Here is a 25,615-nt window from a genome sequence, read left to right as displayed (position 1 = left end):
TAGCTTTGAAGTATTGTATCAGCTACCATGAAAGAAAATAGGTTTTGCTCCACTGTTTATGGACAAAGCACAGTAGCTACTCTTATCTGATATCATGTGCATAGGTGATTAAGGGCCAAATATCTGAGCACCAGAAAACTGAACTGAAATATCTGTGGCACTTTTTTGTGACTTGTGCCTAAATAGCTCTTAAGATTTATTTAGAACAAATCACATTTTAACATTTAAAATAAAGCTGCTTCAGTAATCATTCATGCAGAATACTTATTAAAATTCACATCTTTGTTAGCACAGTAAAATAAAGTCCCATGCTGGAACCAGCAAAATTCCTTCACTGTCAGTCACTTATATGCCCTTCAGCTATCTGACCCGATATTATCCTTCAATTATTATAATCACTAGGAAGATTTACACATTTCCTCACCCCCAGAAGCCCCCTGTGCTCAGGATAAGTAGCAACCTAAAGTCTTGAATGGGTCTGCACTTGCAGCTTCAGGCTGATGTAAGAGCAGAAGCTGAGATACCACAGGAAACAGGCTCGTGCTTTGGAGCACCACACCCCGGCAGTGCTGCTTCCCCGGGCTGAACAGGGCTTTAACACGTTCAGCAGCACACTGCTGTGAACTGTCAGCAGAACGAGCTGGGGAGAGCACATCCTGGGCTCTGCCAGTGACATTCTAACCATTAGTTAGCTTGAACCATCAGTGGTAATTTAATACTTGGCTGAGAAGCTAGTTTGCTGTAAAATTGAGCTTTGTTAAGGTTCATTGGTGTGAAAACGACACACAAAGACATTTTTTCCCCATACCCTACCAAGCCAGGGTGGTTTTGTTTTTCCAGTTCACAACTGGTTCAGAGGGAGGTTTCTACCATTTCAGGTGGTGGGAGGCACTGATCTTAATGCACTCTGCTTGCAGCTCAAACAAGCTACAAGAGATCTACAGACTGCTATTATCTCTACCAGACAAGTACATGCCAGGCACTGCATGTTTACCTTCTTCCTCTTCATTCATTTAAAGTCTCACTTTAAGTAAAACCACTTTACTAAGGTATTCAGAGCTGAGTACTGACCAACATAAATGTTACACGTAGGAATAAAAATGCTATAGCAAAACAAAGCAAACATTATGCAATCCCATCAAAATTTAGACTCATTTGCTTTGTTCCTTGAGAGTTACCCTGCCAAAAAGCACTTTTAAACCATTTATCTAACTAGTTTGCTACCAGTGCTTATTCTAAGAAAAGCCTCAAGATTCATCAGCATTAAAATGTTAGAATTTGTATTTCTAAGCCATCTAATAAGGTTTTCCTAGGTTTGAGGGCTGGCATAAGCCTTGGCATGTTTATAATTTGGGTTGCAAACAGAAAAAAACGTCAATAAGGTATCTGACTTGAACTGCTGAGCATATACAAATTTTGCTCTGTCAGTCCAGACAGGTAAGGTGCACACTGCTGAGAGATGTGCAAGAGAAAGACATTGCACACCAGTAATTAAATCACAAGGTCCAGTGGCAGCACTCATCCCCAAGTATACTACCTTCCTTTTCCAAATATTCTGTTACTAAACATCTGTCAAACTTTCAGCACTCAGGAGGTGTTTTACGAAGGACTACTGGATTTCATCAACAGATTTATCAAAAATACTATCCCCTAAGGCAGTAATTTATACTCAAACTCTGTTTAAAGCAATTAATTTAATTTATTGATCATAGCATTTATAATATATCTACTGCAGCATGCAAATATTTGCAACTCTCTAAATTCTACTTGGATCTTAAAGTCACAGAAGTTTATTCTAGTAGGTGGCCTCTAAATAGTCTTTTGTCTTTCCATCATCATTTAATTTAATATCCTTTCATACAAACAGTTACTAACACTATATGAAATGCTTCCAGACACCATTTTGCACATTGCAAGAACATTCAACTATCACATTTCAACAGGCAAATTTATACTCAGCAAATTTAAAAACATGCCCAAAAAAAGTACCCATATTTAACTGATTCCTTTCATAACAGCTACAGGAAAGCGATAGAAAACTAGCAATTCTTCCTGTTCTCTATTTGGGGAATTACCATAGTTCCACCAGTCTAAGCACTGCTAAAGCTTGCCACTGCCAGAGCACATTAAACAGCTTCCTGCTGCCAAGGACAGCATTGTCAAGTGTGATATCTCCTGCACAGACAGAACCTCTTGCATGGAAGAGATACTCTTCCAGCCCCAGAGCAGCTGCATCCAGAGAAAGCTTCCTTTTACCAGCAAAAGCTTTCCAAAGGCCCATGCCACCACTACCCCCTCCTCCCATGGTGTTCAGCAATCTACAAGAGACACGCTTAAAAGACAATGGCACCAGGCACCTATCTGCAGCACATTTCAGGTATTTTAATATTGCCTGTATACCTTCAAGTCTCACTTTCTGCCCCACTGTGATTCCAAATAAATTTTACTAGCAGCAGCAATTTTTAGCTATCTTCCAGGCCTCTGAGTAAGTCCTCCTAATAGTGTGCTATAACAACTTCCTGAGATGAAAACGTGTAGCTGCATATGGTAGGACAAACAGGAAAGACTGATACTGTCACACTCAGTAACGGATGTATTGCTTGTGCTAATGCCCCAGTGCATTGAGCAGCATGAGAGGTAGAAAAGACAATTCTGTTTGTCACAAGCTGAGACAGGAATAGAGTACTAGGAAATTCATGTCAGAATAATAAGTGGAGTCAGCACAACAGAGTATCGACCTCTACAAAACCCTGACCCTGAGCTAAAGCTTCTTTCCTCCCTGCATTTCCTCTATGCAAGGAAGCTGTTATACCCTGCTGGGCTGGAGGATTCAAGGTTCAGATATTCCCTGCTTCCCAGGTTCTAGCCATCGAGTGGACTATTTCTGGAGAAAGTAACACAGGGAAAACTTACATTTTATTGCAAATTTGACTGGTACAGAACAGAAGCAAGCTCAGTTAGAAAGAAATTCCAGACCAACCTTTATAGCCTCTGCACTGAAAGGCACCAGTTAACCCAGCAGTTACTCCACGTAAAAATACTAGACCAATACCATTCACCAGTTCCAACAGGTCTGACCTGGGAAGCACATCAAATCCAGCTGGAGTTGCACAAACTAAGATTTCATAAAGCACCTCAATTATCTAAAAAACTGCCCAGTTTTGGCTTTTAGCAAGATCAGCAGCAACATGGCAAGTTTAACAAGAAATGTCCCTCTGTTTCTCGGAACGTGCAAGTGGATTCTGGAGTAGAGTGCTCTGCAGAGCTGCCCTTCCCTTCCCACCACTGGTCAGCCTGCACGGGCCCACTGTGAGGACAGCAGAGCTTTGGAGCCTTGGAGGGGACTCAGGAGTGATGCCCCACTCCTCCAGCACCAGCCATACTCACAGACATCTGGCTCCTTCCCGAGTGCCAGCACCCTGCCGAAACAGCCCCGGCTCCTCTGTGTCAGCGTGAGGCTGGGATCGGGTCATGTGAAAACGCTTGCAATTTCTCAAAGGATTACACTTAATTAACCAAGCCCCCTTCCAGCAGTCTTAAAGGGCCTTTTCATACCTCTAAGCTCATCAGAGAACAGAAGAGCAGCAGGGACACCCTAGGCACCACACTGCAGACACCAGAGAGAGGTTAACCCTCCCTGCAGCTCCTGGGAGCTTCCCAGCTCTCTCCACCAGCCCCATCCTGCTCAGCTGGGAACACAGCACTTCTCATCTGACTGGAGCACAGGCCACAGTAAGTCCACAGAAGGCATCTCATCCCATCCCACTATTTGAATACAGCTACCACCCAAGGGGAAAGCTTGCCATGGTACTTCTGGTACCAGTGAGCCAGAAGTAGTACTCACATCCTCACTATAGAGTAGTGGCTTTCTTTTGGTACCTAAGTACAGCCTGTAGCAGGAATGTACCTCTTAAAGCATCCCTAATGACTTTAGCATGGAGCATGAAGACACAGAGCAGTGAAGGGGCAGCTGCTACTACCCAGCTTCACAAACCTCTCTTGTGAGCAACAGAATTCAGGCTAAATCTAACTAAATTTGTGCTCACATGGTCTTATTCCTTCCTTGTGAAGGAACAGGGCAACAAGCCAGCTTGGATTCAGAAGCTGCTGTGGAGCCACACCTGAGCACCAGAGCTGTATCCCCACCACCAGCAACTGCTCTTTGTCCCCAGCAAGACAAGATGGCTCGTGTGGGCAACAAACCACAGCACCCACACAGCTTCAGGAGCCACGCTGGGGACAGGAAGAGGAAGCAGGCCAGAGCACCAGCCTGCAAGACCAAGAAAGTTCACAGCTTTGAGAAGCCTGCTTGCAAAATTGTATAAAGACTAGAGGCACTAGCACCTAAGAAAGGGTGGAAGCAGCAGTGTCTGGGCAGATATGCTCTGTGTCATCTGTGGCATTTAACACCTCACTGCAGCAGAGACACCAAGGGATGCTCCAGTGCTTGCCTATAGCTTCCAGCAAAACTCACCTTCACCAATGTACAAACACTGGGTAGGGGGGAAACAATTACATCACATCAGCCATAAAAAAAGATAAGCTCTCCTATGTGGAGCTCGGAAGAGCAGAAGATTTCTGCTTTACCTAACAAAGGGGTTCAAAATAAGCCAATTCTGTGTCCATTGCAACTGCATTTCCTAAGTTTTCTGACAAGGTTTATAGCAGTTATTGCATCCAGTGGTTGAAATCCTAACCCTATTCTTGAAAAGGGTAAAGACAAGAAACTGACTGAGGTGATTCATGAGATTAGCTCAGTTGGTTAGAGCATGGCACTAATAACATCCAAGGTTGCAGTTTTAATCCCCATACACATTATACACTTGAGAGTTGAACTTGATGATCTTTGTGGGTCCCTTCAAACTCAGAATAGTTTCTCTGTGTGTGTGTATGTGTCTGTAACTAAAAATCTGCTACAATACTAAAGGTCAGTTTCAAAAAAGGAAACCAAGTGATTTATTCTAATATAAACCCTGTCATACTGTAGTGTCAGAGCCCTGGTATATTTGTTTGACTGTTAATCTTAAAATATTCCTATGTTAATTTGTACTGCTTATCTCACAGTGATGAGAAGGAAAATAAAATTCTTCCATGCAGCAAGTGGTAATCAGGAATGCATTTAAAAAAATTAAAAAAAAAAAAAATCAGTTTCCTTGAAGGCAGTTGCTGCCAATGCCCACAGCAACACAGCAATACTTTGTTGCTTATCTGGTTCTCAAGACCAAGTGTGAGAAGCCACAGCTACCTTCCTGTTTAAGTCCTCCTTTGCACGTGATTGATACCTGGTACTCAGAGAGGCCTGAGCAGAGGATCACTAAGTGGAGGGGATCGTCCTTGCAGGACATGTTTATCAGTCCAGAGATCAGCTATTCATATCAAGTCAGGGAGTCTGCTTCAGACACCTTTATATAAACTACAGAGTCCTTTTTTTTCCTCAAACGGGAGAGAATCAGATTTATTACCCTCAGGGACAGTTTCTCTTAAAAATGAGGTCTCCTTCAAACCACATTCACAGAGTTCACAAGAAAAATTTAAAAAAGCCTACTCCTCCTGCAAAGGGTCTGTTGTCTGCAGTTACCTTACTTTAGATGCTGCCTTCACTCACCCACCCTGCCCCAGCTTTGCAGCTTTCTCACAATCACTGTTTCACTGCTCTGGAGACACCTTCCTTCCTTCCTCAGCACCAGCGAACACACGCTCATAAGTGCCCTGCACAGGCACTCAAAGCCAGGGCTGTGCCAATGCTGGCTCCATAGGGCTGGAGAACTCCACATTTTAGATCTCTGGAGGTATCATTTCCCCAGTTTAATCAGTGATCTGATTTGGGCTGGGAATCTTTTCAGGAAGAAGGTTCTACTTTACAAAGACTACTACAAAGTTATTAATTCAAAACTATTATTAAACTCCCCCTACTGCCTAAACAGCATGGCTTCCAATATCATTAATGATGTTTCCAGGTTAAAGCTACTTCAATGTATTTCCTTACTTTTCAACCAGTCACCTCCTACCAATGGTGCTTGAACACCCTGGCTATTAGCAGCTTGCCATCCTCTCTAGAGGGCAAACAAGTTTCACTTAGAGGAAAGGAGTTGCAAGATTAGAGTAGTGAGCCAGTAGAAGGAGCCATGGGTGGATCCCCACATTTACCGTCAAGACCAGATACTTGTATGCCACTTATTACACTCCTTACTCCCACTCTTGTGCAATGGATCAATTCCTCTATTTTTGCCATTTCCTTTTCCATAAATAGATTCTTCAAGCACCTCCCTTTGCTTTCCTGTAGCTGTTCCAAGTAATTAACATTGCCATTTTCTGTTTCTTCAGAGTCAGTTTGAAGAAGCCCTTGGAATAACTATTTTTGTACCTGTTGTTTGAGCTGCTTAGAGAGAACATCCTTTACTAGTCAAAACCCAGAAGGAAATTAAAATACCATGGGGAAAATCCCTGACCCCTTTTCCGCAACATCTGGATCAGCAGGTAAAACTTGAAGCAAAATCTAGCAACGTGCATTTGCCATCATTCAACTTCTACAATCTCTGCAGCTTTGGGTTTTGTTTTGGGGAGGTTGCTTGTTTTGCAAACACCTTTTTTTTGTGCCTGTGAGAAGAGCTTTTCTCTGGAGAAACATACACACTTATTATGGGCTCTGCACACCAATAGTAGGGTTGGCAGTTGTACTTCTTCACATGTCAGAGCTTAACCATATCCCTTGCTAAAGCTCTTCAACCTTAGGGCAGTTAGCAGGCAGTGGGCATGTTTGAATGGTGGTATGGGTGACATTCCTCACACTATTGCGTGCTCCTCCCAGGCAATCCTACTCACAGGTTACAAACAGGAGTTTTGTGCCACCCCCTTTATGTTGTACACTGTACAAAGGTGTTATAATCCTGCCTGTGACTGCAGTCACTCAACCACCAAAACAGTTCCTGCACTCCCTACCACCATCAGAGGCACTTCAGATTTTCTGAGAAGGCAACTCTTTCCCCACCCCAACCTCCCCTTTGTCCAGTTCTTCCCCTTCCATCCTCAAGCCAAGGGCAGGGAATTTCCCAGAACCATTTAACAGTTGCAAAGACCCAGTTCAAAGGGCTGATCAGTCAAGACTGAGAGCCAAGATATGTTCCCAAAAAGCCAATGAGCTTTCCAAACATAGCATCCAGTGAATGTCTGCCAAAATCACAAGCACCTACTTTGCTGGAAGGAGCTCAAAACAAGATCAAGACAGGATGCTAACAAGACAAGTGTGACCTGCATTGAGATATCACATGTACAGTAAGTACTTGAGGCTCATGAGCTTATAGACTAAATACTCAATTCCTATGTAAAGGTCTCTAAATTCATCTACAGTTAAGAATTGTTTCAGAGGTAACTTGGAATCAAGGACAAATAAAATTGCTACACTCCAACACTGCTAATCACTAAAGACACTTTCCACAGGGAAAAAAGCATGAAGAGAACTGCTGTGGCCAAGCTCTTCCTTCTAGGACTCACATTTAGATAAAAAGTCAGAGCAAGCTTATCTGTTTCACGTGCTTCTCTCTGGCCTTCAACGAAGAGACTCCTAGCAGTTTAGCTCTGTTACAGGGAGGGGAGCTGAACATAGGGCTGCCTGTTCTAGACACCGAGAGCACGGCCTGGGTGTGGCACATCAAGTTCTTGGCCAGCTCACAGCCCTCACTGAACCTCTGAACAATGGCCAGACTTCTAGGAGCTAGAACACAGTCTTACTGTGGGATCTGACTGCCCAGACTATGAGCCATCCCTCCAAATTTAACTACATGCACAGTCAAGTATGAGCTAAAGCTGTTTCATCATCCTGTGATTTTCAGCTTTATCATTTCCAGCACGCTAGACAAATCCTGCAACTTCCTTTCAGTACAGGGTCTTATTTAGGCTGGCTGCATTTTCATATCTATTTAGGTCACAGTTCCCTAAAACACAGGATTTCCCCTAAATGGCTCAGTTCTACACTTCTTTTTAATATTCAGTTTCCCCACCCATATTTTCTTCCCTCACCACCAACTTATTTTAGATTTTAAATAGTTCTGTTGGGACTGTCCACAGTTTATAAAAGATCAGCTTGTGATTGCTGAAGTATTCTTTGTTATTTTAAGCTCCATCTAGTTCAAACATTTGAGTTTTCCTAATACAGAGGAGAATAGCTACACCACCACGACACAGAACCCCATGTCTCAGAAGGGTCCTGAAGGGGCACAGGAGCTGAGGAGAGCAGTGCCAGCACATGCAGTGTCTGTATCCACCACCACAGAAAGCCATTCCAAACAACCTGCACTCTCCCAATCACTCCTCTGGGTTCATTCTTGTACTCCACAACTACACCACAAGTAGGAATTCAAAAGGGTGAATCAGGGTGGGAATAATTTGTCTGTTATTTATACTCCAGCAGAATAATTTCATTGGTCCTATTCACTGCATTTACACAGGGGCACTGCTACAGGCCATAGAAGAGAAAGGGCAAGATGGCTTTTTGGGTACAGCTGGACAAGAAGGACCAAGCTACTGAACCACTCTTATTCCTCACTCCCAGGCATCCTTTATCCTTTGCAGCAGCTCTGATACACAACCCCTTGGTGAGATTTACCATCAAGCCACATTTATACATGCCATTAACCCCATTTTCTGTTGAACTTCAGAACAGAGCTGATGCAAAACTTCACAGTGGCAGCAAACCATCAAAGCTCTCAAGCAAGCAACAAAGTTGATTTAGTCCATCCAAGGCTGCAATTAAATCCACACTCTTGTGTTCACATTCATGCACTTCCTGAAATACACTGTTTGAAATGGAGCTATTTTAGAAAGAAAGCCTGATAAACTTCAGCTAACTCCTGAGACCTAGATGCATTGATGAAGATATTGCTGAACGTCCAGGAATGTCAATGGTCAAGTGAGACTTAGTAACATAAACAGACTTCTTGTATCAAGTGGGCAAGACGTGAATTGCAGTTTCAATATCTAGATCCTTGATTCTCCTCTACAGAGATGTTATGGACTATCTTTATGCAGCCAAACATGCAGATAAGCCAAACTGTTAGTGGTCTTCCTAAAGCTGCAGGTCAAATCTGGGAAACTCAACTGGGTAGTAGGAAGAGAAATAGGCAGATGCTGAGCACATCTCCTGAATGGTCAACATACATGCAGATATAACCTAAAAAAGCAAACAGTAAAACTCACTAGACTAAGGAGAGGCAGGGGCCTGAAAACCAGCCTTCTGCAAAGAACACTCAGAAGTCAACTTGAGAGTTTAGCTCTTTCCAAGACCTGAGGTGTAGGGTTGTTTTATGTTTTCAGGTTTTTCAATATGCTAAGGTACAGCAGCATAGGGTTGGCAGACATGAATTCAACTTTGATCAAAATCAGGGGCTCCATCAATGTTCCTGCATGCAGATATTTTACCCCTAACTGCACTTCTTCAGAACACTGGGAGCTGTAAGAGCAGCTAACTGCTCCTGCTCAGGCTTGTTGTGGAAATGGATAGATCCACATTAATGAATCTAATCACCCATCTTTCTCTAAGAGAATGGCAGAGCAGCAAAATCACTTGGTTTATAAGACTTTCTGAATCCTCTCAGGTCACAATTATTGTCAAATCCTTCCAAACACTGCCAAATCAAAGCGGTCATTTGAATATGGTAAAAGCATTTAATGGCAAAGTCCTCTATGCCAAACTTTCCTGAGTCCAGAGCATTTGCACAAAGCCATTTTTAAAAATAAGACAAGGAAAAACTTGAAAGCACAGAGCAATGCAGCACGTGGTCTAAGATGTTCTATAGAGAAAAAAAAGAGACAATCACCAAGCATTTTTTTGCAATATTAAAGACATTCAAAATTTAGCCATGGGAGAAGTGGCTGGTCACCTCTGATTAAAATACATTTGGGTGCTTAGGGGCAGAAGAGACTTTGCACAGAGGTGAATCAAGTACAGAGCAAGCAACAAAGCCTATGTATTAAACCTGTCAGAACTTGAAGCAGCAAAGGAACAGGACAGCCTTCTGTCAGATTTTTACTTGATTATTTACCACTGTCAGAACAAACACTAAGATAACATTGTGTTTCTGTGCATGATGCTGAAGCAAGTACTGTTCATATTGGTCTGATCTTTTAGTGATTTGGAAGCTACTTAGTCCTATTTGCTCTGTCTTTCACTAGATTCATTACAACACTACTATACTGATATATTCTTACAGCTGAAAATGCTGGCATGGACTCCCTTTCAAAAAAAGATCTCTACCCTAAACTGCTGAATGTGCAAAAGGGTATTCAAACTGAGCATAATTCATTGCATTGCCTCTTGCAGTCACCCTTTAATCTGAGATGTTAGTAACAAACCACAGAGCAAGATAAAGGAAAAAAAAAACAACCTAACTTGGGGGTTTTTGAGAGTTGCATTTCTGCATGTATGCTGTCAACATAGAACTTCAGGTATACAGTGCAGAAGACATTGATGTCATAGATTTCACAGAGCCCAAGACACATGCAGCAGCAAGTCATTACAAGTAGAGTAAGAAAATTAATTTTCAGGAACTTGCTGCTTCCCAGTTTGTCATAGCTGGGTCAGAATATTATCAATTTCAGGTACAGTTTAGTGTTTTAAGCAAACCAAAAAATATTAAGTCAATACTTGGGCTTTTTTCAATACCAACTGCAGGTAAGAGGGGTTCCTTGATAGTTTTTGAAGTGAAGGACTAACATAGCAACAACAGAAGTATGTCCCCTCAGTATTACAGCAAAGAATAAGTTACAGTCCAGCTTCTGTAACAAAATCAGCACAATGGAGCTGCAGGCTGGAGGACTAAGACATCACTTATCAAAATGTTTTCTTGGCTTAGTGATAAAGCATTTCATAGTCTTGAATAATAACACCCTTCAAGCCTTCCACAGTCCCAGCCATGGACTGGGAACTTCCTGACATTTTTAGTAATATTAGTATTTTCTGACCCTGTTGTTCAAATAACCAGTAACCTTAGAGTTTTTGAGGCAGCTCACAAAATGAGCAGCCTAACAGTTCATACAGCAGCTTCTGGTTGTCTAGGGGATTGTGAATAGTGAAGTCATAGAACATAATAATTTTACTGCTCTCTGCTTCCAGTACTTCAGCAATGCAAACAAATTCACATGTTGAGTGTGCCTTAGTGAAAATTACAGATGCTGCAACAAAAATCCAGTAGCTCAAACAGCACATTTTCAGTAACAGAAGAAGCCAGGTTTCTCTTTAGGCAAGCTCAGATCCTGATTTTTCACTGTAGGAGGATAACTGTAGCTACAGAACACTGAATATGAACACCCACTGGATTCAATACATCTCAGTTGAAGCCTTCATTGTCTATCCAAAAAAACAAATGAAGTTAATCACTCACTTTTTCAAAAGCAGTTTTATAGTTCCTTAATATTGAGATGCACATAGGAACAAATTAAATAAACAGATGTTGGCAAAACAGTTATTGATACTTAAGCTTTCAATCCCATCTCACAGACCACAGACATTCCTTAACATTTGGATGCAACATACAGTAGTGACAAGAAACACACTAGAGAAGCAACACCCTTCTTATGCCTGCTATGCAGCATCTCCATTAATGACTGCTGTCAAAACTTAGAGGAACATATGAATACAATGAGTAATATAATCTAGTGACATTCCCAAATGATAACTTTGCCGATTTTAAAAACAAAACACACACAAACCATACATCAAAGCAAACACGTGACAATATTGCACGTTCCTATTGCTTAAACACCGAGCATTCTCTTGTCTCAGCTGCACTATAAGCTACAATATAAGCAAGTTTCTTTTAATCCTTCCAGCTTTCCAGGCAATTTTGCTTTCTTGCAGATCTGTTTTAGAAGTCTGAGAGTAATTAGATTAACCAAGTTACTGGGTGCCACTGAAAGGCATTTTAAGGACATTAAAGTGTTTAAAAGAGAATGCAGTCATCAGGCACAACCAAGGCTTTTAGTATCCCTCTACAATAAGGTCACCCACTCAATGGATGAAGGAAAGGTGGTGGACGTAGTTTTTCAGTATTTTAGTAAAGCTTTTGATACTGTCTCTCATGGCATCCTTCTGGACAAATTGTTCAGCTGCAAGATAAGGAAGTTCAAAGTGTGCTGGATGAAGAACCACTGGCAGCAGGGCTCAGAGGGCTGCAGGGAATGGGGCTGTGTCTGGCTGGCAACCAGTCACCAGTGGTGTTCCCCGGGTCTCCATAACAGGGCCAGTGTAGCTCAATATTTTTATCAATGATTTGGATTGCAGGAGCTGAATGCACCATTAGCAAAGGTACTGACAATACCAGCACTGGCTGTGCTGCTGACTCACTCAAGGGACACAAGGTCTTGCAAAGGCATCTAGATAACTCAGAGCATGATTGAACAGTGGCATTAAATTTAAAAAGAACAAATGCCAGATTCTGCACGTGGATCAGAGTAATACCAGGCACAAGTCCAAAGAGGGAGGGGAGTAGCAGGAGAGCAGCCCTGCAGAAAGGCATCTGAGAGTGCTGGTCAGCAGCAGGCTCAGGAGCAGCCAGCACTGTGCCCTTGTAGACAAGAGGGCAAAACACCCCCTGGGGGGCATCAAACACAGCAAAAACAGCCAGTCCAAAGAGGTTATCTGCATTCAAGTGTCTACTTAGTGATCTGTAAGCAAATCCTTACTTCTAATACATCTGTACAAGTCCCTCCTTCTCTATCATTTCTGACTAACAGGATTGTTTTCAAATAAGATGTATTGGGCCACCAAGTATTGTGTGGGTTTTGAATTAAAACATTTTACTGGGCAACCTGATATTGCTTGAATTTGTCAGCAGTGGAACTGCCTTATTTCTTCCAGTGTGCCTTCAGAACCACTTACTGACATTCTGCAAGTCCTGTAGACTACAATTGTCAGGAAGATATCCAGTTCTGGATTTTGAGAGAGAAAAAAAAAATATATACACAACCAAAACCCTCTTGTCCAGCCAGAAAACTGCCTGAAAATAGATTTAACATATTGAGGAACTAAATTTTTTTTGCCCTCTGAGTATACTGCTCATGAAAAGTGAATTAAAAAAATAAAATCTATGCCATATTTATATTCTTAGAGACATTATGAATGAAAAGCACACCATTAGGTGTGTCAAGCATCCTGACACTTCATCCTAATCATTTCTTTGGCAGTTCAGTTTCTGCATTGTAACCAAGCACAATGGAATTCCAGGCTGAAGTTTTCCTTTCAAATGTACTATACAGTTGAAAAGCTATGGCAAGGAAAAAGTTAGCCTGGAATTCCAGTAGTTAGCCTAGAATTCTATGCTTTATTAGCCTATGTTATATAAAACCAAATGTATTTATGAAATGCTGTGACTAAGTGATTGATCAGATTGCAATGGCAGGGTTTTCCTGTACTAAGTCACTTCACCACCATAACTAAATTCCCAATCAAGAGAGAAAAAATGCTCTGATAAGGACCTAGAAAGGAGAATAGTAAATATCAGTGATATACAGACAAAACTGTTTCATGGCTGCAGAAAGTCATCAGTTTACAGCTAGACTCAGACTTAAAGGTCTTTTCCAACCAAACTGATTCTGTGATTCCACCTCAGGAACATAGGAAGGTATACAATGGCAGAGTAACTGTTCCAAATGTGTTGCATGCCAAATTCTCCAATATCAATTTAACAACCCCACTGCCCCACCAAAAAACAAACAAACAGGAAAAAAAAAAACAATGAAAAATACAACAAGCAAGTTTTTACAGTATTCACCCTCCAGAACAGTAAAATTCTGTCCCTGAGAAGCCTTCCTCTAGGAAACAAACAAAAGAGAACTAGAAACTTGCAAGAATACAGCTCAGTCTGGACCATGAATACCATGGCACTTGATTCAGTGCTTCAGGTATTCTTTCTGAACTCTTTTGAGATTTCATTTTACTCTACACAGAATCACAGCTGGCAGAGAAAGGAATGTCTCTTCCCTCTTCTAGTCCGTCATCTCATTCTTGCCTAATTACATGTTTCTCTACACAGCTGATTAGATTCAGAACTTTTTCATTCATTCCTCCTTTAGGGGCACTCCTCTGCCCTTTCCCATAGCTATTCATCAACCAGCAACAGCCAAAGGGAAAGAGGCCTAGCATGGCCAAGTACTCCTCTTCCTTAGCCTGGCAATAGGATGAGAACTGATCAATGTTCTTCCATCCACAGTTTGTATCTTTCAATAGCTTCCTCAGCTACTACTGCAGCTTCAGAGATGTTAGTACAACTAGGAAAAAGCATTCTGCAGGAGTCATGCCTTTAAAAACATCTTCAAAGGAAGTTTTTTCCCCATTTAAGTTCAACAAACTGCTATACAAAGGCAAGGAGTTTCTGACTGCCCCACTACCGCACTGGAGGATCACACATTCACAGAAGTGAATATATCCTTTCACAGCTGCACAGGAAGGAAGCAGCACTAGATCACCTACCTATTGATAGCCACAGTTGCTGCAGCCATAATTGTCTCTTGTCAATATAAGGCCCAAACTTCTGCAATTTCAGGTTCTAAACCTCCAAACAGTTGTAGATGATCCTGTGGTCTTATAACCACCAAGCCTGCCAGCGACTGTCTCTTCCTGCCTCCCCACCAAGTATTTGCTTTAAACACTACCTTACAGTCAGCATTAGCTACTGGGCTCAGAAGGGTGGGTTTTATGCCCACAACCCCCAAAACACTTGAATGCTCCACCTAGAAACAGCCACAGGAAAGTAACAAAAAGATGTTTGAAAGAGTAGCCTTCCATCAACCTAGAGACTTCAGCCTAGTTTGGAAGTTTCAGATGGGATAAAAACAAACTTAATTCAGTATTATTGGCTGGACTGTGCAAATACACGCTGTTCCAAATACCCCTAGGGAAAAGCAAGCAATTAACTGGCTGCTTACTATTGCTCTTAATTTACATCAGTTAATTGCCCTGGATTATTCCTGGGTAGAGAGAGATTTCCTCTTTTCCAATAGTGGCAGCAGACTCCTCGCTGAAATTGGTTTCTGGTATAATCACTGAGCAAACAGACAAAAGGAAAACCGGGCACAGGAATGATAGAGATCCAAGGAGTTGAAATCTTGGAGCTCTTTTCAAACATACGCCATTATAGTTCTCAGAACAGTGATTAAGCACAGATAACAGCTTTATTGTGCAAATTCAGGGAGGCCCTCTTGCTGCACAGAAGGGAAAAAAAAAAAAAAAAGAAATTAAGTCAGCCAAATAAGGTTGCTCGAGCTGCACCGAGCCAGGAAAGAGTCGAGGAGATGACGCAGCCAGAGGAAGCTTTTAGTCAGTTTCCTTCACAGCCTGGAGCAGAGCCAGAGCCACCTCTGTGGAGGAAGAGGGGCTTCTCTGTGGAGCAGCCATTGATCAGCAGGGACGTGGCCAGGCCAGCAGGGCGCTGTCCCCCGGCACACCCAGCGTCACAAGCAGAAAGTGTTTGAATCCTTCGGTTTCGGTTCATCAGCTGCCTTTCAAGCAGCTACTAGGGACTTAGTGAGCTTTTGAGGAGAACTTAGCTTCAGACTAGACATTATACATAAAACAACTGAACCAAGTTTCCTCTGGAGGCAGAGATGCCATTTCCTTTCAAAATAAACGAGTCCATATTAAGACATCTTATGAACCATCCTCATGAGTAAAGCAAGAATTGTAATGAAACTTCAGGGGTGACTAATCACACAAGGTAGAATCACCCCAAGGAAAGGGCTGCAATGCCCTGAAGGTTTAAAAAAGCTGCTGCTTGTAGATGTTATGGTGACAGGATATTTGCAAGAAGCAAGTGATGGTGAACCCCTGATAGGAGGCACCCTGTTCCCCATAGGATTCTTACAGCAGAAGCAACAGACCTAAAGCTTTTCTGGGGCCCCTTTTATTGGGTGCACCTCACCAACTTGCTTCTTGTTCAGCTGCCTCCAGCAACAAATCAAGAGGGCAAAAATTAAATAAAGGACTCAACTAAGACATTTAATCTTCTAAAACCTCTTGTATGATAAGCACTCTTATACGTAACATTGTCACCTTGAAGTTTTATGAACTGGATCATGACTACCAATTCAGATCAGGCACTTGGAACAGTTCTTGCTCACAAAAGTGTAAAACCACTATAACTGCTGGGTTCACCCAGTCAGGGGCAGGGCTTGCCATAAGATGAGAAAGAAAGATTTTACCAGTATGTAAAAACAAAGTGAATATTTGCTTCTCATCAATGGTGTGCTTTTAAATCCCTGTTTAACTTTAATATATAGAAGGTCTAAAAGTACCAAACAGAAGCTTTTGTTCACTGTCAAGCTTAATTGCTTCACATGACATGAAGTAAAACTTTGCTATTCTTGCAGAACCTAGGGACCAAGCTGTTGAATAGAATACAAGCTAGGGTGCAAAGGCCTTTCCTGTTTTGCAAAATCCCATGGTAGGTATAAAGCTACAGATAATTCACTGCTTCCCAGTTTCAGTAGTTTACCTGGTTCCACCCTAAACTCAGCATGTTTTAGCTATTGCTGCTTCTGAACTACAAAATCATCTGAAAATCACCAACAGGGGAAACACTTCTGTATAAAGAAAGGTCTTTGGGAGCATTCAAACACACCTCTTTACAGCAAGTCATATATCTGATGGCATTAGAAGAAATATATAATGGATTGAGTTTGCCTAAAAAGTTAGCACACATGTCAAACTTGGATCAGTGTCACCAAGCTTCCCAAGTCGTACTGAGTGAGGAAAGGAAGAGATAGCACCAATGGGTCAGTCATGAAATGAGACAGAAGGCATCTAGAATGCTTCTAGAGTTCCTTCATAGCACAACAGGATCAGGAGAGAAGCACCCATCTATTAAAGTCACAGTTTTCATCACTATCCTTTCCCCCTTCAAGACATCAAGCAAATTCCACAAGAGGAAAAAAAAAAAAAAAAAAAAAAAGAAGAAAAATGGTCAAAACAAGTGTAGCCTTCCATTCATAGCTGCCATCTTGTTGCAGTAGTTGGTAGCAAGTAGCCACAGACACAAGAAACTAATTAACCAGAGGATTCCCCTGATACACACCTCAATCTCTGTTACTTTTCTTCTAACCAGAACCTTGAAGATACAAAGAACAACACGGAAAAAAAAAACGTCTAGGACCTTTTGAGTCCTGCTGGGAACTAGGCCCATCAATTCAAACTACAGACAGGGTCCCTAAAGATCCTAATAACTATTGCTACACTTAGCTTCAAACTAAGGTATAATAAAATCTGGACTGGCACCTTTTCCCTTCTACCTTCTAAAACTTTCTGTATCCACAAGACTAGGTTTGATTAAAGCCCTTTCTCTACAATGTTACCCAAAACAGAACTGCCCAAGTCCTGGTGACAGGACTGTTGAGTGCACCCCTCACACGTGCTGAATGCTCCTGTTTCACATTCAGTGGCCCATCCATTCACAGAGTAAGCACCTGCATAGGCAAAATAGCCAATGAATCCCAGAACAGAAGCCTTGCACCCATCAGTCACAGAGAGATGAGAGCCTACTCACGGCAAATAAACAAACTGCACACAACTGGAGGAGAGACTTCTCAGAGCTTGACAACGCTCATTTTTAGCACTCAACTACTTCAACCCTCTGCAGTCCAAAGCATGGGGGGAATTATATGCCCTTTTTGGTGGCTGCTTTAACTGTTCACACTTCACAAACTTTCCAGAACACAAAATACTTAAACCAGACTAGATTAAACAGTGAAGGTTTCCTGTTGAGAGTATGGCAAGATCAGCAGGCTGATGCATGATGGACTTTCTACACAGCCTACAAAGCCTCCAGCAACCAAACCCCCCCATTACATGTCAGAACAGCAAATCATGTGCACTAGTTCAAAGGTTACCAGAGTTAATCTTGGATTCTTATTAATAGTGCTACACAGCCTAGTGTCACTCATAGCAAACCTCCCATAACAAAATGGAAACCTACATGTGCTAACATTTAGCCTAGCTTGAGGAGGTGTAGAGACTCAGAACTCAACAGGTTTTGCTGCTTAAGCCACGCAGCAGCATGTTTCTGTAAGCCTGGTGAGATGAATGATAAGAGCTACCAACCAAGTGGTTTTGACACAAATGCTTTTCCTGCCCAGCCAGAACTGTTCCCTAGAACATTTCCTCCATCTGTCTTCTTCACAATGGATTTATTTTTGTGATGAAGCCCACATAAACGTACATCTAACTGCCCAGGTTTCACCCACATTTGACCTTGATTTTTTTTCCTTGACTGAAGGAAAGTCTCTTGCATTTTACTGTTTTGTTAATTAAGCAGCTATTAACAAATCTTAAACTAGCACAGTAGTAGTCATGTTTATTTCACATGAAGAACTGATTATACAGTTATGCCAGCATATCCTGTTCCTGCAAACCGAAGATCAAGAAATAATGTTTCAAATATTATTTCAGTTGGGTCTGTAACTAGAGCAGATGGGGCAGGAAACCAAAGGCTGATACAGCAGCAGGCCTGCAGCTCTGTACGGCAACAGGCACAGACCTGGAACCGCTCTCTGTGGAGCCTTCAGCGTGCAATACAAAGCATTACACCAAAACACTTGCATTTCTCTATCTGCTCCAGTTTTCAAAAGCTCCGAAAGCAGAACTGCTCTGTCAAAACCAGAACTGCTCTGTCAAAACCAGAAAGCAGCAGACTGAGAAGGTGAATCCAGCCTAGGGTGTGTCTGCGGAGGCTGCAATGAGCACCTCGCAGCCAGCCTTCAGATTCAGCCTGGTGCTGGGAACCCCGCCCCGCAAGCCTCTCTTGCTCAGGATTTCTTGGCCGAGCCACACTAAAAAAAGTCACTCATCACGACTGTAAACTCTCTGGCTAAAAGGTCTCAGCTGCATCTTACAAAGGTGTCCACTTGTGCTATTTCTGTTAATCTTACTGAACTTGTAACCTGTATGTTAGCTTTTTTAGTAAATAAATCTTCACTAATCACTAATATTTGATGGAAGGCGCTTCTAAAGCCTAAGAAAATGCTGTCTTAACCTTGAAGAGGCTGAGATTTGATAGCCTTTAAGACGTTGATGTTTAAATAATAACAACCATCATCTAGCTATCAGAGATGGCATTTAGGACATCAGGAAATGTAGCTGTCAATCAAATAGGTATTCAGTATCTAAAGTAAAAAAAGTAAACTATTAAAAGAAAAGAAAATCACAGTGAATTTCATTTCAACTTCGATTTGCACAGAGGTAAGTTTTTGTTTGGATTTGTTTTTTTCCTCTCCTTTATGTAAACCACAGACTCTTAGCTTAAACATTAGATTTTCTTAGGCCATTTCAGATCATTCCGGTACGGAAACATCCAGAGACTTCCAGCCTGCTCCTTCCTGTTTTATCAATGAAGAGCTGGGACTAATTCTTTCGCTCCAACCAGGAGAAATTAAATGGAAAAACCCCACGCTCCTCATTAGTCACCGAACTCCTGCTGCGAGGAGAGTCAAGTACGGACTTGACTAGACTTTCTAAAGTACCAAAATCTCTTCAGCCAAGAAATACCTCGAGTCAAGCTGGGACAAGGTTCCCTGGCAACCCAAACTGACTAACTGCAAGTTGTGAAAGCCCCAACTTCTCCTCTTCAGGGCGCGCACGAGGCGGCCATAGCAGCCACCCGCTCCCACCAGGCTCTCGGAAGCCTCGCCCCGCTCCCCCCGCGCTCCGGGCGCACACGCGGGCGGGCGGCGCCGCCGCCGCGCTCCGCCGGACATTTTAGGGCGGAGAGGCGGCCCCGCCGCGCCGAGACCCCGCGGTCCGGGCGCGGCCCCTCGGGCGGGGGAGCACAAGATGGAGGGGCGGGCGGGAGGCTCCGCTCCCCGGGACTCCTTCGTGCTCCTCGCCGCTCCCTCTGCGGCGGCCGCCGCCGGCCGGGGCGCAGCCGAGCCCAGGCGGGAGGAGCCCCCAGGCCGCGCCCGCCCGGCCCCGCGCCCCCGCCCGGACCCCGCGGCGGGGCCTCCGTTCTGCCCCGCGCCGGCGGCACCCACCGTTTTCGGCATCTTCCCGGCGGGCTGGGCACGGCCGTCGCTCCTCCTGCGCCGGTGGGGATCCGCACGGGCTCCGCGCTGCTTCTAACGGGACTCCGCGCCGCGCCTCTCCGCCCGGCCAGGCCCCGCCCGGCCCCGCCCGGCCGCCTCCGTGCGGGGCTGGAGCCGCGGCGCCCCCGCCCCGGGAAGGCCGAGCCGGGCGGTCCCTGCGGAGCGGCCCCGGAGGGGCGCGGCCTCGGGGGCTGCGGGGGCTGCGGCACACTCCCGTCGGTGCAGGAGCCGAGGGCTTCCAGCGCCCGTAAAGTAGTGCCTAGGCAGCCCCGGTCACAGAAGTTTTTGCGCGGATCGATGTCATTGGGACTTCTGGTTCTTGATAAAAGCATTATTTAAGAAAATAATGCTATTTTGTCGGCGACTGCACTGTTCAAAGTAAGACCGCAGCACTGACTTGTGACCAATGCTTCTGTCCCTTGTTAGCCAGCGCCGTGTGCACACAGGTGCAGCTCAGCGGGCTCACAGCCCCGGATCCTCGGCCCGTGCTGGGGCCGGTCACTGTGCTGTTCTGTGCAAGGTTTTCACAGCCACCTGTTTGATTAAAAAGTACACTTCCAGTTTGTACGGAAAATCACGCTGTGATAAGCCGGTCTCCATAAAAGAGGCAGAGGAGTCCTGCAACTTTATTCGAATCAAGGGAGAGAGTCCACTGGTACACACATATTCCCAGGGTTTTTTCTCTCGAGGTTTCAGAGGGCGCAGCCTCCTTTTATCCTGAACTCCCGGCCGCACGTTGCCCTCTTCCTTTCTCCATTGGCTGAGGTACTAGGAAGGCACAGCCTTCCCGAACTGCCTACCGTGTATTCCCCCCTCGAACCTGTCATTTTACCCCAAAGTTCAGAAACTCAAGCTTGTGCAGACCCACTTGACTGTTTCAGGATCCAAGCTGTCTGGGATCTGCAACAAACCTGCTGCCCAAAGTTAGCAGAGACATTAAGACCCATTTCAAGGACTTTAATATCTATACCTTCACCCATCGAATTGTTTGTAAAGACATGAGCACACAGCTTCCCTCTCAAGTTCCAGATGCTTCAAAAGCCCAAGGGACTGTGGCTCCCTGAAGCTTGGCAAGTCACGTCTGGTCTTCAAGGCTTCTCCAAGGCCACACCCACGATCACAGAATATAAATGAGCAACCAAATTCAAGGATGAAAATAGCAGAGGATCACTCGCAGGCCATCCACCAAATCTTCTCTTGCCATCTCTGTTTTCCAGCCACTGATGGAGGGAATCAAGGGTCACCATTTTCATGGGGATTTAAAGAAGCTGTCTCATCTCATTTGGGACTTTGAACATGACTTTCATACACGAAACTAAATCCTATTTTCTCCCAGGAAATTAGAAGTCATTATTTTTGAAGTTAACAGCATCCAGAAGAAGGAAATTAAATAAATGTAAAGTCTTGTTTTTAAAGAAAATAGGAACATACCTTTTTTTTTTTTTTTTTCCTTGACTTTGTGTCTTCTTGTCAAATCTGTTAAACATTTTTTTCTGGCAGGAGATAGAAACAGGATCCAGGCACTTTGTTTGCTTCAGCTGAATATGCAGGTTTCACTTGAACTAGAATCTCTATGCTGTGCCTACATAGGAAAAAAACATGAGTATAATTGGATTGATGTAAACTGGTGTGACTTTTCTGCACAGAAAGTCACAGGGTGCCTAAGAGGCTGTTTAACAAAGTTGTCTTCCTTTTCTGTCTCCTTTTTACATTGAGACTTCCTTAGACGAGGTCAAACAAGACTGGTTATTCCACTTACTTCCTACAGAAATAGATACTGACAGAAGACATACAGAATAATAAAGTCACTTGCTTGTGATTTTTTCACAGGTTTGGATCCAGAAATATTAGGTGTGAGCTTTCTCCATAAATTCAAGAGACTCTGTGGAGATTTCTTTTATACTAGCAACATATATGATGAGGAGAGCCCAATTTTGCTTCTATTGAAACTTCTATACCAACATTCCTTCATAAAACTTAGGTAACTGTTTAGAAAATTCCATTAATCTGTTGGCAAAGGTGATAAAACTTTAGATGATAGAAGTCTAGCTATTTCCCTGCCAAATTTAAGGGGCCATAATTTAACATCCAGGGATCTAAAATTTTTCTTCACAGTGCTAATGACAGGAGGGCTAATGAGGCAAACGAATCCCCATGCCAGTGAAACAATCAGACCCAAAGCAACTGTATTCCCACTTACAGTGTGCCAGGCATTGGCCATGTCCACAGAAAGTCATAAACTCCGTGTCAAACAGTCCCAAAGAGTCTGAAGGGCCGAGACAAAGCTTCAGCATAACCTACACTTGTTTCTGACCCCAGCCACTTCTCTTGCCCTTCTTCCCTATTATTCATACCAATAGCCAAACAAAATAGCATTCATGCCACTTTGAAAGACAAGAGTATCCTGTGACAGGCACATGAGTCTCTACACCTCACTTCCTCTCCAGCTTCTTCTTTTCCCCTTCCCCTTCACTGTTGTGGTGGAGAGCAAGACATCTGAAATTTGAACCTCGTGGCACTCCAGCCACAGTTCCATGATGAATTCCTGCGAATTCCTGGAGGTGCTGCACCAAGACATGAAATTCCCTACAGACCTCTCCTTTAGCAGCTGCTGAGGAGCCATGGTGTCATCCAGCAGCCTTTTGCTGAGCCCTCCCTGCCTGGCCATGTGTGAGAAGGACCATATCAGGGGATTGCTTGAGAATTGCAGATGGATTACATCTCCCTCTGAATTCAGGATGAAATTCCAAGGGGTAAAAGCACCAGCCAATTAAAAGTCCTCCTTGCAGGAGGCTGGAGAAATGAGTAACATTACCCAGGGCCTCAAAAATGCTGTTACTCCCATACTGCTCAGATCCCAAATAATATTAAAGTATTTCAGAATTAGATTAGACCAGGATGACATTAAGCATTCTCCTGGGAAGAGGTCTGGTATTTCACTGGGGATTTATTGTCTTATGCTTTATTTTCATCAAGCCTTTTGTAGTAGCTTCTTTAAAGCAGAAAGAACACATAAATTATTTGTTCTGACATACCAGAATTATTTAGCATGAGCTAAATAATTTTATAGCATATGGGTTTTTTTTTGACTAATGAGGAGTAACTTGAGTTCCTCTTTGCATGGCTTTGACAGAAGATAGAAGCCAAAGGTGTTTCATACTAGAGGGGAATTTCAGAGGGCTGAAATTCAGTTTGATTCACATAAGTAAAGGAAGGCACAAAATGAAATTGTTACTGTAATATGAGAACTGCACCTTCAACACACAGTAGTCCTGGATTGACTCTATTTAAAATGAACCAGTCTGGTTCTGAGATCTTCTTTGAATAGCAGCTAAACTTCCTTCTACTGTTCAGACTTTAATGCCTATAGGTTCATAATGAATTGCTGTTGGTGATGATCTTAGATCTTTTCAGTGTTTAATTGTATTTAGGGGTAAAAAGCATCTTTCCTCCCAAACAAATATTATCACTCCAATCACACCTTTATGTCTTGAGAATTGGGGTAATCTTTTGAAGTGATTCTCAAGCTGGAAGGATGGGAGGAGTAAAGGGAAAAGCACACCACATTCAGGAAGGCAGGATTTGAAAAGCCTGGAAATAATTCCATTCATATGCAGCTGCAGTGACAGGGCAGAAGCTGAGGGGGCCACTGGATTTGTGAACCCATTTATCTGATCCCTTTTCCACCTCAAGAAAAGGAATTCATTGCAGTATGTGGTCCCAGCTCCTGGCTTGTCCACTCACCAGGGCAGAAATAACTGAAACTGCCTGGAAATCCCAGGGATTTGTGTCTGCCAGATGCTTTGTAAAGCCCTGGTTCCTCATTCCCTCCAGCATATAAATCCCCCACTGGCAGTGACAGCCCTGCAAGGAACATGGAGAAGGCTTTGCTAGGAACAATGACTCACTGTATGGCCCACACCACTCATCTCTTCCTGTATGTCTGGGGATGTGCTGGGAATATGCTGTTTGTGCAGGGGGAGACTAAAGGGGAGGGTTTCAAATCAGACAAAAGGTGTGCAATGAATGCAATGATCATATGAAAAAAAAAAGTAAGAACAACCCATATGCTAGAATTGTCTCATCTTCATTTTTGCTTTGTTTGTACCATATGGGAGCAAATGCTCATGCTTTCTACATCTTGTACTGCTTGCAGCAATGTGGGGAACAAAGGGAAATCTAATGGATATTCTGGGACTTTACTCCAAATCTTTACATCCCAAATAACAGATAACATCACTAGGAAGGACAAAAAAAAAAATAATGGGAATATGTTTTGCCAGTTTGTGTGAAAGGTACTGATACTGGCACCTTCTCCTTAGAGCAAGGAGGTGGAGTAAATCCCGTTGATCTGTTCCACCTCAAAACAGTGAAGAAAAATTATTCCTGTGAGTGATGGGAAGAATCAAGGTAGGGCTTTCAGTTTTAGAAAAATGTTTCTAATCTAAAAAGTAACTCCACAGTATTTATTCTGATAGGTTTGAGGGTGTGATGTGTAGCCAAAAGGAAACATGCTTACTCACATGTATTTCTCAGAGGCCATTAAACATTTACAGTAATCATGGCCAGCTAAAAACATACTGGAAGCAAAATGTAAAAAACCTACATTACCCATTGCATTTTATCCCCTTGAGGCATGTTAAGGAAACTTCCTTATCTGACCATTCAGCAGCCACTCTGGCAGTTACACTCCCACCACCAGAGACTTTAATGCTGGGACCAAAACCCCTTCTCAACAGGCAGCTCCAGTGACCTGGTAGGGCCCCCACTTGACTCCCCACACACCCCACTCTCAGACACTCGAAGTTTTCCCTACCAGCTTGATCCCAGGGTTCCCACAGCAGAGTCTCAGGCCTCTGGCTGTTTTAAGTAATTTTATCACAGCAACAGAATCACAGTTTGTCCTGGTGCCTCCAGGGAGGGACCGTGAACAAAGGACTCCCTGCACTTTTACATCCTCACAGTCTGCGCTGGCATAGCCTGGGATCTTCTGAGTCACGGACTCCTGCTGTGTCTCTGAGTGTCTGGTCACCTGGCTGGCACCACAGGTCCTCGTGCCATCGTGCAAAGGGCCCGTGCCAGTCCATGACCTCCTGTCCCTGAGCTCAATCCTCAGCCTGCACTAGAGTCTGCACACTGAGCTACCTGCACTAAATGTATTCCCCAACAGGCATCCACAAAACCTGTGGGACATCCACCAGACCTGTCTTGACCAGCAAAGACTCATTGTAACAAACCATGATGAAAGAAACCCCATTAAATCTCCAAAATCTGACAAAACCTCATGCTCTGCTCTTCATCCATCTTATTTTCTTAACAGGACAATTCAAGGTTTGTAGACATAAAATCTACATTTTTTTTTTCAATAGTGCTTAGACTGCCTATAGTTTACATGCAGTACTAACAGGCTTTGCTGCAGAAAGGGAGGTGATTTGGAGTCTTCAGCCAAGATCCTCACAGTTTCAGTGCCCCAAAGAAACAGGCTTTGTGGGAGTTTTCTCCTCTCTTCCCCCTCTCTCCTGCTCTGCCTCCTCAGATGGCTGGTGTGGAGCCAAGA

General features: G+C 43.4%; 1 protein-coding gene across 1 annotated transcript in view; it reads right to left on the bottom strand.

The window, feature by feature from the left end:
* The window catches only part of MSN (moesin), a 41,110-nt gene extending 20,993 nt beyond the window's left edge, over positions 1–20,117 (bottom strand). Inside the window, exon 1 of the mRNA XM_053955730.1 lies at positions 20,008–20,117. Coding sequence (XP_053811705.1) covers positions 20,008–20,019 — 12 coding nt within the window. The 5' untranslated portion in view covers positions 20,020–20,117. The remainder of the gene's footprint in view (positions 1–20,007) is intronic.
* Positions 20,118–25,615: the final 5,498 nt, after the last annotated feature.

The sequence above is a fragment of the Vidua chalybeata genome, chromosome 14, assembly GCF_026979565.1.
Source record: "Vidua chalybeata isolate OUT-0048 chromosome 14, bVidCha1 merged haplotype, whole genome shotgun sequence".
NCBI classification, from domain to species: Eukaryota; Metazoa; Chordata; class Aves; order Passeriformes; family Viduidae; genus Vidua; species Vidua chalybeata.
This window is presented reverse-complemented; position numbering and strand designations above follow the sequence as displayed.